General features: G+C 45.7%; 1 protein-coding gene across 3 annotated transcripts in view; it reads left to right on the top strand.

The window, feature by feature from the left end:
- Positions 1-13346, top strand: part of ARHGAP18 (Rho GTPase activating protein 18) — an 843873-nt gene that overhangs the window by 734074 nt on the left and 96453 nt on the right. For all 3 annotated transcript variants that reach the window (XM_078648922.1, XM_078648923.1, XM_078648924.1), the window contains one exon: positions 11016-11140. In XM_078648922.1, coding sequence (XP_078505048.1) covers positions 11016-11140 — 125 coding nt within the window. The remainder of the gene's footprint in view (positions 1-11015; positions 11141-13346) is intronic.

Genomic DNA, 13346 nt, shown 5'->3' with positions numbered 1-13346 from the left:
CAAGGTAGCGTGTGGCTGCCAGGAGCGTGTTGAGCGCTCGCTGCTGGCGCATTTAAAAACTTTATTTCTTTTTTGGTCTGTTGGGACCCTGTGTTTTACTGCCCCTTACCTGCACATTTAATCGTGAATTCACCGCCTCTTGGCGGGTCCGGTGCCTGGGGTGGGCCGCCATCTTGGTGTGGGGTGGAGGAGATTGCATCCGCCAGCGCTTCACTGCGCAGGTCACATCGACGGAACGCCTACTTAAGGCGAGTCCCTGCCTCCCCGCGTCCGACAAGGTAGCGTGTGGCTGCCAGGAGCGTGTTGAGCGCTCGCTTCTGGCGCATTTTAAAACTTTATTTCTTTTTTTGTCTGTTGGGACCCTGTGTTTTACTGCCCCTTACCTGCAGATTTAATCGTGAATTCACCGCCGCTTGGCGGGTCCGGTGCCTGGGGTGGGCCGCCATCTTGGTGTGGGGTGAAGGAGATTGCATCCGCCAGCGCTTCACTGCGCAGGTCACATCGACGGAACGCCTACTTAAGGCGAGTCCCTGCCTCCCCGCGTCAGACAAGGTAGCGTGTGGCTGCCAGGAGCGTGTTGAGCGCTCGCTGCTGGCGCATTTTAAAACTTTATTTCTTTTTTGGTCTGTTGGGACCCTGTGTTTTACTGCCCCTTACCTGCACATTTAATCGTGAATTCACCGCCGCTTGGCGGGTCCGGTGCCTGGGGTGGGCCGCCATCTTGGTGTGGGGTGGAGGAGATTGCATCCGCCAGCGCTTCACTGCGCAGGTCACATCGATGGAACGCCTACTTAAAGCTCCTCCCCTAACGTAGCGGGATCGCGTAGCGGGCTCGCCTTCGCGTGGCCGGAGTCGTGCCAGAGTACTGCCCGTCTGCGCCCGTCCGCGCTAAGGACGTGCGGGGCGCTGCGGGTACTTGGACTGTGGAATGCAAGGCACCTGACGTGCGCAGTGATGCTCACATACTCCAGAGAAAGTCTGTGTGCTATCGGCCGGACCATACATCGGTGCAGGTCTCCTCCTGTTCATCCTCTTTGTGGCCCGTTTCAGTGCCCTTGTAACGGATGGGTGCTTGACCGTCCGGGGATTGTCCTCCGGAGGAGTTTGACAGCTGCCCCCCCTGTTAAGGGCCTGCCATCTCATCTGCGGGTCTTGAATTTGAATGTTAGATCGTTATCGAAACATTATCAAGATATTTACGATCTCATAGAGGATGAAGTGCCCGATGTTTTTGCCATTACTGAGACCTGGCTGCAGGATGCGGATGCAGCTATTATTAACCTAGCTTGCCCTCCGGGTTATGCTATGTACACCCTAAATCGGTCATCCAGAGGTGGGGGTATAGCCCTAATAGTCAGGTCCTGCTTTGCCTGCGTCTGGAGGAGCCTCAGCATCGCCGGCTGCGAAAGCGCCGCCTTTAAAATCTCGGTCAGCCCCCAGTTTACGTTCTCTGGGATGGTTGTATATCGTCCACCGGGTAGTGATGTGGTGTTCAGAAACTCATTCCCCGATGCTGTTAGCACATTAGCCATGGGCTGTGCTAATTATTCCATCCTGGGTGATCTGAACCTACATTTTGATATCTCAACTAACCCGACGACACGCAGCATCCTGGCTGACTTAGAGGCTCTCCAGCTTACCCAGCTGGTATCTCAGCCCACTCATGTAGGGTGCCATATTTTGGACCCCTATTTTACCAATCTGGCTGAGACAAAGGTTATTTCCATCTCCCCGCTTGGGTGGACAGATCACTTTTTGGTGACCATCCACTGCCCCTTGCCTGTGACCTCCTCCATCCCCTCGGTCAGAAGGGTATCCAGGAGACATTGGAACAAACTCAGGCTGGAGGATCTCCATCGTCTCCTAGCGGTAGAGCCATTGGGCCCATTGAATGATGTGGAAGCAGGCTATGACCAGTTCTGCACTTGGATTTCCAGGGCCTTGGACTCTCGGATTCCCATCGTTTCGAGTAAACTTAGTACCAGAGAGTGGAGTCCTTGGTACGACGGTGCTCTGCGTGCCTTGAAGGGAGTCTGCAGACGGATGGAGAGAGCATGGCGGAGGACTTATGAGGCTGATTTGAAAGCCGCATATGTTGCCTCAGTCAGGATCTACCACCAGGCTATTTGTAAGGCCCGTGCGGCATTTTATGCTGCAGAATTTCGGAACAGCTTAAATCCGTCAAAGACTATATTCAAGGCCGTGAAAGATCTTTTGGCAAAGCGGACTTCCTCTGTGGATTCGGGGTCCATCTCCCACTGTGAGTCTCTGGCTTCGTACTTTTTGGGAAAGGTCCAGGCTATCTATCGGACATTCCCTAGCACAGGGACTGACTTGGGAGTCTTAGATGGGGCCTTAAGTCACCATACCTTGCATTCTTTCCCTCCCCTACTCCCGGAAGGGTTTGACAAACTTGCGTCAAAGGTCAAATCTGGCTCTCCGCTGGATCCAGTAAGATCTGCTCTTTTTAGAGATCAGGCCTTCTTGGGAGGCTCGGTTGTGTGTTCTTTAGTCAACCTTTCACTGGAGTCAGGGGTAGTTGCAACGAAATGGAAGCAGGCGGTGGTTTCCCCAATCCTTAAGAAGCCCACCCTGGACCCCTTGAAGCCCGAAAGTTATCGCCCGATCTCTTTGTTACCCTGGCCAGTGAAGATAATGGAGGCCCATGTCAATCTGGCCTTGTCGGGACATTTGGTCCGGTCCAATGCCCTTGACCCCACACAGAATGGCTTCCGTGCTGGGCACAGCACGGAAACTGCCCTTCTTGTGATGGTAGAGCATCTGCGAGTGGTGTTGGACACGGGTCAGACGGCGGCGCTGATATTATTAGATCTCAGCGCCGCCTTTGACACGGTGTCCCACAGTATCTTGCTGCACCGGCTCGCGGAGATTGGTGTCGAGGGCCAGGCTCTGCAGTGGTTCTGCTCCTTTCTCGATGGTCGATCCTTTTGTGTGGCCACCCCTCCCTTCAAGTCCAATTTTCAGCCGCTGGCCATGGGGGTTCCGCAGGGATCCTCGCTGAGCCCCACGTTATTCAACCTATACATGAGACCGCTGGCTGAAGTCGCTAGGCAGTGGGGCCTTACCCTGGTCTCATACGCCGACGACACTCAGCTGGCGGTCACTCTCAGCGGGGATGCGGAATATGATGCCCCCAGGTTTCAGAATGGACTGAAGGCGGTGGCTACCTGGCTGACAGGGGACTGTCTCCAGCTTAATGCCACCAAGACTGAGGTGATGATCATCGGAAAGAGAGTGGAATTATGGGGCGATCAATGGTGGCCGGCTGAGTTGGGACTTGTGCCTACTCCTGTATCGGAATTGAAAAATCTGGGAGTTTGGCTGGATGCCGGTCTCACTTTTGTGGGCCACACTAAGAAAACAGCAGCATGTTGTTTTGGACTTCTTAGGGGTTTAAGACCTGCCCTTAAGTTTTTTGACGCCCCAACCAGGCAGCTGGTAATCCAGGCTACTATCATCTCGCGCCTGGACTATGCCAGTTCTCTCCTGGTAGGAGCTAACCTGGCCGAAATTACCCGCTTACAATGGGTACAAAATGCTGCGGCCAGAGCAATTGTAGGCTTGCCCAGATTCTGCTCTGTGTCAAACGTCCTCAGCTCCCTGCACTGGCTTCCAGTGAGGAAGCAAATTCATTTTAAAATTCTGTGTCTGGCTTTTAAAATTTTGAAAGGCATAGGCCCCCAAATCATGTCCAGCTTCCTGTCTTTTTATATACCTACACGTACTCTTCGGTCTCAAGGTCAGGCTCTAGCCGTAGTTCCTAGATTCAGGCTCTGTCGGGCAGGCGGACGCTCTTTTAGCGTTAAGGCTGCAACCCTTTGGAACTCCCTCCCGGCTGAAATTCGCCTGTTGGAGGACCTTATGCTTTTCCGGAAAGCTATCAAGACTTTCTTGTTTTAAAATGTTCTCCAGGGGTCTCAATGATTAGTTTCTGTTATGTTATGTCCTACCTTGTCACTGCGCCAGGACGCTCCTTCGCTGGAGCTGCTGTGCGCATAATAAAAATCAATAACATAACATAACATAACATACAGCTTCTGTAAAGGCTCCTCTTAAATCCTCTCCATGCCACCGTTCCCTGCTTTTGTTTATGTGAGTTTTAGTGAGTGTGGCGTACAGGATGTTCTGCAGAAGGGACCTACCTCGATTGTCAAAGGAGAGACAAAGCTTCTACTGTGGTTTCCAAAGTACTAGGGGAAGGGTGTGTTTTATTCTTGCAAGGATACTGAATTTGGAACCAGGTCGTTTGGGTTTATTTTTGGAAATTTTCTCTTTGAGGGAGAGAACCGTGTCAATGGGAGAGTTCAGAGATTTTGTATTTGGGGAGGGCAGAAGCAATAAAAGGGTAGCGAGGAGCTGTAAAGTTGTTGTGTTAGGTTGACCAGGATCAACCCACTGAAACCTTTCCCCACAGTCGATTAGGATGAATTTGTTTTTCCCGGATGTAATTTGAGCTAAGCATTGGACCTCTTTTGTTGAGTGATTTTTGGAACATGACTTTAAGAATTTGATATCCATTTGAGATGACCTCAGTATGTAAATATACTAATGGAGGGAGACATTGAGAGGGGATAGAAGAGTACTGAGGGGCTCCCTGTAAAGGTTGAAGATCATGTGGACTGAAATGTGTGAGGAGGCTGGGATATTTAGAGAATTTATGTGGGGCATATTTTTACTGGTTGGATAGAAAAGAAGCAAACCAAATAATCACTGTGCCTGAGACGCAGATGTGAGAGGAGAGAATGTCAAGCAAGCTTTTAAAATATATGGTTGTGACTATCGCTCAGTGGTCTTTGAGGACAAGAAAACTGGGGCATCACCAATGCCTGTGATTTGGAGTATGCTGTGTAGGACTTGAGTGTGGTAATTTCAGTGCTCACTCAAGGCGGAACACAGTATGGTAATTCTGGATGAGATCTTGTTGGTCCAAGATTGCAGTTGTAGGTCAGCATATTTCAAGCAAGGCAGGTATGCAGTATGATCTGCTAAATCAGCAGTTTTTAAACTTTTGACTTCTGTGAATCCCCAGGGGATCATTACAGGAAGTCTGGGAACTCCACCTATGGAATTTCCACGACTTGAATCTAAAAAAAATCAAAACATACAATAACAAGTACACATCAAATGAATACACACATTTCGAAATATGTTATTTAATTCCCAAACAAAACAACATGCAAAAATTGAAATTTGAACTTAAATCGTAAGACTGGAACTTTTCAAAATGTAGTTTTATTTCTAAAAGGTGAAGCAATGCATCACAATCTAGACTATCACTTTGTCTAATTTTTTGCTGGTCATACATTCCCTCTTTTTCGCTGTATATATATTACGTTTTTTTATGTAGCCCAAACTTGGCCCAAAGACATTAGGCATTTTTCAAGAGATTACATTACACAAGGACAGCTTTATCTTTTTTAGGCTCAGACAAATGCTTCAGTTGAGGCTACCAGTCATCCATATTCAATTCAATTCAATTATACTTTATTCGGTTTTACAAGTAGAAAACCATAAAAGCAACATTACAATGATAAAAGGGGCAATTTAAAAGACAAATACATTAGTCATGAGCAAATATTATAAATACGTCATACAAATGTTGGCATAAATATGTTAAAAACCTGGCACCCGTACAGTATGGGCAAATTCTAAGATAACATTTTTTAGGTAAAACAGTAGCCACAATATGGGGAACCGTTCATTTTGGAAACTTTTTCTCAGTCTCAATGCCGATTTTAAAAATCCAACCACAAATATGATACTTTCTGGTTTTAGCATTTGCAGGAAGCAAAGAGCTGGGCGAACCTGGGGTAAAATTCATCTTTTTTAAAAGGGGCTATAAGAAGAACCTCCTGGGGGCATCATAGTGGTGGCAAAAAAACATGAAGTGCGTCAGGTCCTGTGGAGATGAATCATCGCAGCAACAGGGAGACAACACCTGACCTCTATGGCTTCCCTTAGGAACAGCAAGTAGGAGATGGTAATAATCAAGCCTGAACCTGGTTAATAGGAACCGCTCATGGAAAGAGATGGGCCACGTAAGATATGGTTCCAGCGATGGAACAGTTTTAAGTAACATAAATTTACGTACGCTGGTTTTTACCATGTCTGCCCCATCTCTGTTTAGTTTTTGCCATATAGAGAATGAATTTTTTACATAAACCACATCACCAGTGGTAATCGTATCAGGACTTGAAAAAAGGTCCGGACGCCCCAGTTCATTAAAACAGGTTTTTAAGTATTTTAACCAGGGGATATTAAGCATGTTGTCTAAGGACATGGCCTCTTTAAGCAACTGGTGGTTAAGGGCAAGATCTTTATTTAACCAGCACCTAAGCCAAAAGAGCAGAGGGCGCATAGCTAAAGTGTCACCAATAAGTGGGAGCCCGGTTTCTTCGTGAGTAATTAGATTTGAAGTTCCTTTGGGTACTCCCAATAACTGCTTTAGGAAGTTGTTCTCCGCCACCTGAAGCCCTTGGCTGCTACATATCCCCATAGCTCACTGCCATAACTGCCAATTGCAACGCTTTTCGCCTGGTTTAACTTCAGCATTGCGGCAATTGGGCGCTTGCCCATCTTGTTCGCAAAGCTGAAGATAGCTGCGTTCGCCCGTGTAATCTCTCCTCTTTTTCTCTCAACTAGGGCGCCCCAATTTAGATGGTAATCGAATAGGACACCCAAGTAGGAGAAAGTTGTGGTTATGGGCACTTTTTCACTATTTACCATAAAAGGGTAATTACGCTTCGGGCGGATCCCAACCTGTAGTATGTAGGATTTGGAGTTGTTTATGGCTAAATCATGGTCAGCCATAAAACTACGGAAGGCATTCAATAAAGACTGCAGGCCTCTTGCGGTTCTGTCCCGGAGGACTGCATCGTCCGCGTAAAGCAGGACGGGAAGGCCCCTGCACCCTACATATGGGAAATCCACCCAAGTTTCGGTCAAAGTCTTGTCCAGCTCATTAATATACAAGTTGAATAGGAAAGGGGCTAGAATACACCCTTGCCTTACTCCCCGGTCAACAGAGAAATCCCTTGATACTCCGAGGTCCTGGGAGAATCTGATGTTCGCCCTGGTGTCCCTGTGCAGATCCCTCAGGAAGTTAACCAGAGTGACATCCACCCCCATGGCGCCCATGGACTGCCACAATTTACCCCGATTGACACAGTCAAATGCAGAGGAAAGGTCCATGAACGCCATGTAGATGGCGCCCTTGTGGGCGACGGTATACTTCCCGAGGATCATGTACAGGTTAAGGCATTGTGCCAAAGTAGAAGGCCCCGGGCGAAACCCGTATTGGATATCAGAGATTACCCTATTTTCTTTTGCCCAGGATGACAATCTATTCAACACTACTCCATCCACGACCTTAACCACAGAATCAATAAGGGAGATAGGTCTATAACAACTAGTGCTGTTACGATCTCCCTTTTTGAAAACTGGGACGATCGTGGAGGTACCCCATGGCTCTGGACACCCTTCCACCACTGCTGCGTTAAGCACGGCCGTGAGGACCGGAGTCCAGAGGGACTGATTTGATTTAAAGAGGTCTGGTGGCATACCATCCAGGCCTGGGGCCCTGTTACTGGTCAGGCCTGAGATGCCTTTCTCAACCTCACGCAATGTGAACGGGAGCAGGGTTTCTTCACTTCCTCCCAGCTGGGGGCGTAACTTGGACGTGGTACTCTTAAATATGGATCCAAAATGTTGTACCCAATCATCTTCTGAGATGTTAGTGCCAATAACGTCCGTCCCTTCCCTCTCAAATAGGGATCTATTGATTAGTCCCCAGAATTTAGAACTGTTACCTAGTGTGCTGAGATCTAAGAGCTCTTTCCAAATGGCGTCCTTTATTTCAGTTTTCCGTATTGCCATGGCCCTTTTATAATTGAGACGGAGAAGCCTAACCTGGGATTGGTCTCTAGGGATGGACTTCAGGCCCGCCTTTAGCTCTCTTGCAGCTTTCGAGCATAGACAGTCAAACCACTTTGGGTCTCTGGCTGACTGTCTTTGTGCAGGAATAGACATCAAGCTTCCCACCTTGGTGATGATACCCTCAAAGACCTCAAGTACATTCCTTGGGGAAGAATCAGGAGATATACATGATGCTAGTTCAACAGCACAGGATTCCCGTATATTATCATACACAACTTCTGGGTTCACCTGAGACCACTTGAGTCGGCGCCTACCGTCCGTAAGTTTCAGCACACCAGGAGCTACCTTCTTCCCCTGGGGATTCAATAGATCTCCACCGAAGCGTATACATACGGGATTGTGGTCATTAAAGATACTGCTTCAGATTTTAAACTCCGAGAGAAGGGATTGTAGACCAGCCGAGATAAGAACGTGGTCTATAAAAGAGCCCCGATTATGGACTTTAAATGAGGGAGCAAGCGGTTTACTGGAGTCATCTATCGTAGACATAGATGAGATCAAACCTAGTTCGTTAAGTAAGTTATTGAGTGCGTCTCCCTGTGGGGAGTGCTTGAAATGTAGACCCCCATTCTTGCGCAGCCCATTTCTCCAATGCAGGTTAATGCCGGGTCTCCACACGGGCCTAAGTTGAAATCACCAGTTAACATAAGACAATGGGAGAAGAAACCGCAGTGCTGTTTGGCAAACTTGCCCTAGAGTGATCTTACAGGACCTCACAGGGTATACTGCATTGTAAAAATTAATCAAGCAGCACTTGCATTTCCTTGCTGTAGAGCAATAGCTTGGAAATCTAGGTGGGGGGGACGAGATTTCCTTAATTCTGCATTTCAGAGCTAAAGCTGTATAGATAACCAAAACGCCCTTAGCCCTACCCCTTGATGAGGGCAGGGTGGGGACAAAGAAGGCTTTATAGCCGTCTAAGAAAAAGTTACATAACACCGCCCAAGTCTCCTGCAGGCAAATCACAGGGAATTGCTTGATAAACAGTACCCACTTGGGATCAAGAAAATTCCCCGCCAGTCCTGCGATGTTCCAGGAAATGATGTATGGGGTACTTGCCCTGGGGGATCCCCCAAGGGAACATTCAATTGGATCTCTGGTGACACGGTGGTACACACCCTTGGCGGAGACTGACTGCGGTGTAAAGGGGGGACAGATATCTGGAAGTCCGAGGGTGGGGCGTTAGAATCTGGGCTTGGGCTCAGTCAATCGCATTCCTCTAATCTTGAGAGGGCAGCGAATCTGTTTGGCCCCTGGGGAATAGGAGAAAAGAAGCGCCCCTCTAGGGTAGCGTGCCTCGATATGGATGGAGTTAATTGGCTGTTCACTCCACCCTCGCTCTGACCGTGTGGGTGGTAGTAACCATAGGGATTAAAACTGCATAGTGGCGGAGGTAGGTAGAAGCCCAGGGGGAGGATCTGTATATTAGAACCCCTATCAGGCAAGCCCAGTCGAGACTCTCTGAGTATTCTTTCAACAATCGTTCGATCTTTAAAGTTTACAATGATGCAACCCCCCCCCCCCCCCCCTTGTTTTTCTAGCGTTACCCACCCAGCCCACACGGCGGACCATTAAGATCTTTCGGTCTACCGCCGGGCCTACGGAGGTATTACTAGAGAGCCAGTGAGTGACCTTGTTCTTGAGCTGGCTAAAGGCCTCCAAAGTACCTCGATGGAGGGGTGGAACATTCCCTAGGATGACCACCAAAGAGCGTGAGGAAACACGAAGTCAGCTCCCAGCTGGTGTGAGCTTACAAAATGCATCTGCCAGTTTGGAACAAACTTCAGATTTGTTTGCCTGCCTGCAGTGATCTGTGCAGGGAAACAGATCTGAATATTACTCCCACCCACAGGGAGCAGCATTTTTAGAAGCTCCCTGTGAGCAGGAATAATGCTGGCTCCCACTTCATCAGAAAACTGTGCATGGCGGGGGCGCTAGTTATAGTTACCTTAAGCACAATTTTCTCATCAATAATTTTACAGCAAATGTTTCAGTGACATTATCTATGATGTCAAAGAAGATGTAATTACTGATGTAATATGTGAGGTAAATAGCAGTGTATAGCGAGGGTGTGAGTTATAGTTGGGGCACAAATTAGTTACTTGCGATAACTCTCACTATAACTGCTGAATTTCTATTGTTTTGTATGTGTAAATTGTGAATCTAACTATGAAGTTCTCCCCCTAACCTTTGGTTGCTTTATAGAATTTCTGCGTTTTTTTAAACCTAGCAGAGGGCTGTCACCACTACGCTCTGCCGTTATACAAAGCATAAACCCATTTACATATGTACATGCTCATTATAATTCCTCAGCATATAGACCTCTATAAATGTGTAAGGTGCATGCATTGTTGAATACAGAGGGAGTTTTTTTAATGTCTCAGTCATACTATTGCTGTAGATTGTTGTGTATAGTGTGATCATGTGTGCAAGAGCCAACTCTTGACTAGTCTTTTAAAGCTGAGATAGTTCTTAGTCAACGTTCTATTTGGGTTAACAAATTCCATAGCTTAGCTGCTTGCTCAGAGAACAATGTTCCGCCCATGTTTTATTTAGCGTGTATACTGGGATTTTGAGATGAGGTGCCGGTCTAGAGTGTTGTATTTTGTGATTTCCTTCCTGATGAAAAGTGGTCCATTGGTATGTATTGCCTTGTGGCAACTGGTAACCATTGGCGGGCCTTCAAGGCAGGGGAGATATGGGATTTTAGCTTAACAGTAGTAGTAGTCTGGCAGTGATGGAAGATGGACAGATATCCTTGTCATAAGAGGTGGGTTTGAGAAACTGGTGGATGATAAACAGATCATTGATGGAAAGGTAATGGAAGGAGTTTCAAACAAGGATGCCCTCGAGAGTGTAGGGCAATTAAAAATATCTAGCTGTTTGAGTAATACTTAACCATAGAAGCAAAAACTGGTTTTAATTTCTTCAACTAGGACTTAGGTTCCATGCAGCACAAACCCATAGAATGATTGCCACATTAATTTCATAACTCAATGTGTTATAAATCATGTCACTCTGCTGTTGCTAGGCTTGTTCAACCTACAATTTCTTTGCAGGCAGACGTTCCTCAGGGAGTCATACGGGTACAAGCGCCCCAGTTTTCAAAAGTATCTATGGCTGTGCAACTCACTGAAGATCTTAAAGCCTCTGATATATTGTCAAGGTTTCTGAGTCAGGAAAGGTAAGCATTCTTTCTTTTTTGGAAAATCCCATGAATATATGTCTTGCTTTCTACAGAAACAAAATGTGTCATAAGGTGTAAGACCTTGAGAACAAATTTAGGACAGTGCTTTTTTAGAGTTACAATGTAAAATAAAAGTTATGTTTTGACAGTTCTTTCACACAATTAATACTGACTCTTCCTCTTCTTTCTTTCATTTGAACATTTTCATTACTTCAAATGTCACTGATGTGAATGTCATATTGCATTAAGCGAAGCTATGCATATCCCTTTATTTTGGTTCTTAAAACATATCACAGCTTCATTTGAACATTCTGGTCTTGGTTAGAATAAGTCACAATATGTTAAAAATTATTCTTGATAAGTCCTCTGCCAGAAAGCTTTGTGGCACTACAAAGATGCAATAGAGCTTATGCTGGCATTTTATTACTTTAGAAACTGTGATCACTTACCCTGTGAAACAGCATATATTTGTCTAAATCAAAGAAATTGAGAAGATATTTCATTAAAATCATCTTTTGCTAAGGAAGAACAGCAGGCTTCTAAAAGAATTTGGCAGAGAATCTAAACACGGGAGACCTTCAGCATAGTGGGACAAGCAGTGTTTTAGGGCAAGGAGTGTTTTGAGACATAAAGCACAAAGTGTTTGTACTTTACTTTAACTACAGAGGGCATGATTCACAAAGGCAAACTTGCACTGAAGTGTAAGTTTACTATCTTTTTGGTATTCTCAAACATCAAGTTTCATTTTATTAATGGTAATAACCTATCGATCAGGAAGGCCGATTGTGTGACCCCGCCTACAGGTGGTGCTAAACTCAAAAGTTCTTACTGTCAGGTTCCTGGGATAACATACAAATGCCACAATTTTACATTGGGAATTGGTGTAGGATACATTTAGTTGCTTTGGTGTAAGCTTCTGCTGAATAGAGCAGGGTGTGTGATGATTTATGTGGAGAAACAATTGTAAGGGAATTGGCATACAACAGAAGTAGCAGCAAGAAGCATATGGCATGGAGATTGTGTCAAGTCATGATAAGGGCATCACACACATAATTGGCATATAATGTTGCCAGAAGAGAACAATCAAGATACAAGGAGGCTTCACTCCTTCCTTGATGCTTTATGTAGTTTAAGTTGCTTGTACAGTGTTGCATCGTGTGATCATGCTCGCCTTCAATCCAGAATGAGAGTAGAGAATTATATTTGTCTTTAGATGTTTTTGTATAGATTAGTTTTTGCTACTTCTCTTCAAAAACTCTCTGTCCAGTTGAAATCAAACAGAGTGGTGTTTTGACTGGCTATTTCCATGAAATGTAATTAAAATACAAAGAGCCTTTCTACAGGATTGGGCCTTGAAAGAACGGGGATTCAGGGAATGGTTATTTCAGATCCTTTTTGTCTCCACGATGTCGTCCATGGTTAGTAAGAACAGTTTGCAAATTATTCTCCAGTTATTGAGATGGGTTGGCCCATGAAAATGTGCTATTTCTATAATGCTCTTTTTGTACTGCAGAGAGCATACAACAATGTTAGTTCTTTACGTGGGAAAGGTCTGCGAGTTGTCAATTCCATAACACATCAGTTAGCAGATTGTTTCATCATTGTGCAAAGAATTCCTCAGGGAGCACACACACACTCCCAGTGGGGTTGCCACTGGGTAGTTATAGTTATGATCATGTTTCCATATGAAATGCATTTTTTGAGCTGCTAATAAATTTGGTGCCACTTGACAAATCTCCGGGTAACTTTCCTAAAAAGCACTCTTTTCCCCCCTAGTTTGTGTGTGGAAAGTTTTGTGGTGATCTGTCCAGTAGGTGCAGAGAAAAAAAGGGTGTCCAAAAACACAGTTTTTCAATTCATTTACCCATAGAAATTTTGGACACAGCTTCAGCCTAAACTGCTAAAGGTATTTGCACCAAATTTGGCAGAATGCTAGATCTAAAGCCAGAAAACGTGTGTTTTAGTGTAAATCCGTTCATTAGTTTTTGAGCAATTAATGCTCAAAAACATTGTATATCTATGGATGCGGAGGCTCCGCAGATCCAGACAGCTCTCCCTCTGATATCTGATTGGCTGCAATTACCTCAACCAGGAAGTTGTGGCAGCCATCTTAGGATTTGTTTTTTTGTTTTTTTTAAATTTTGCTGCAAATTCACAGAATATCTGCGAATCTGCAGCAAAATGAAAAAAACAAAACCAAGTG

The sequence above is a fragment of the Lissotriton helveticus genome, chromosome 6 (genome assembly GCF_964261635.1).
Source record: "Lissotriton helveticus chromosome 6, aLisHel1.1, whole genome shotgun sequence".
Classification (NCBI taxonomy): Eukaryota; Metazoa; Chordata; class Amphibia; order Caudata; family Salamandridae; genus Lissotriton; species Lissotriton helveticus.
This window is presented reverse-complemented; position numbering and strand designations above follow the sequence as displayed.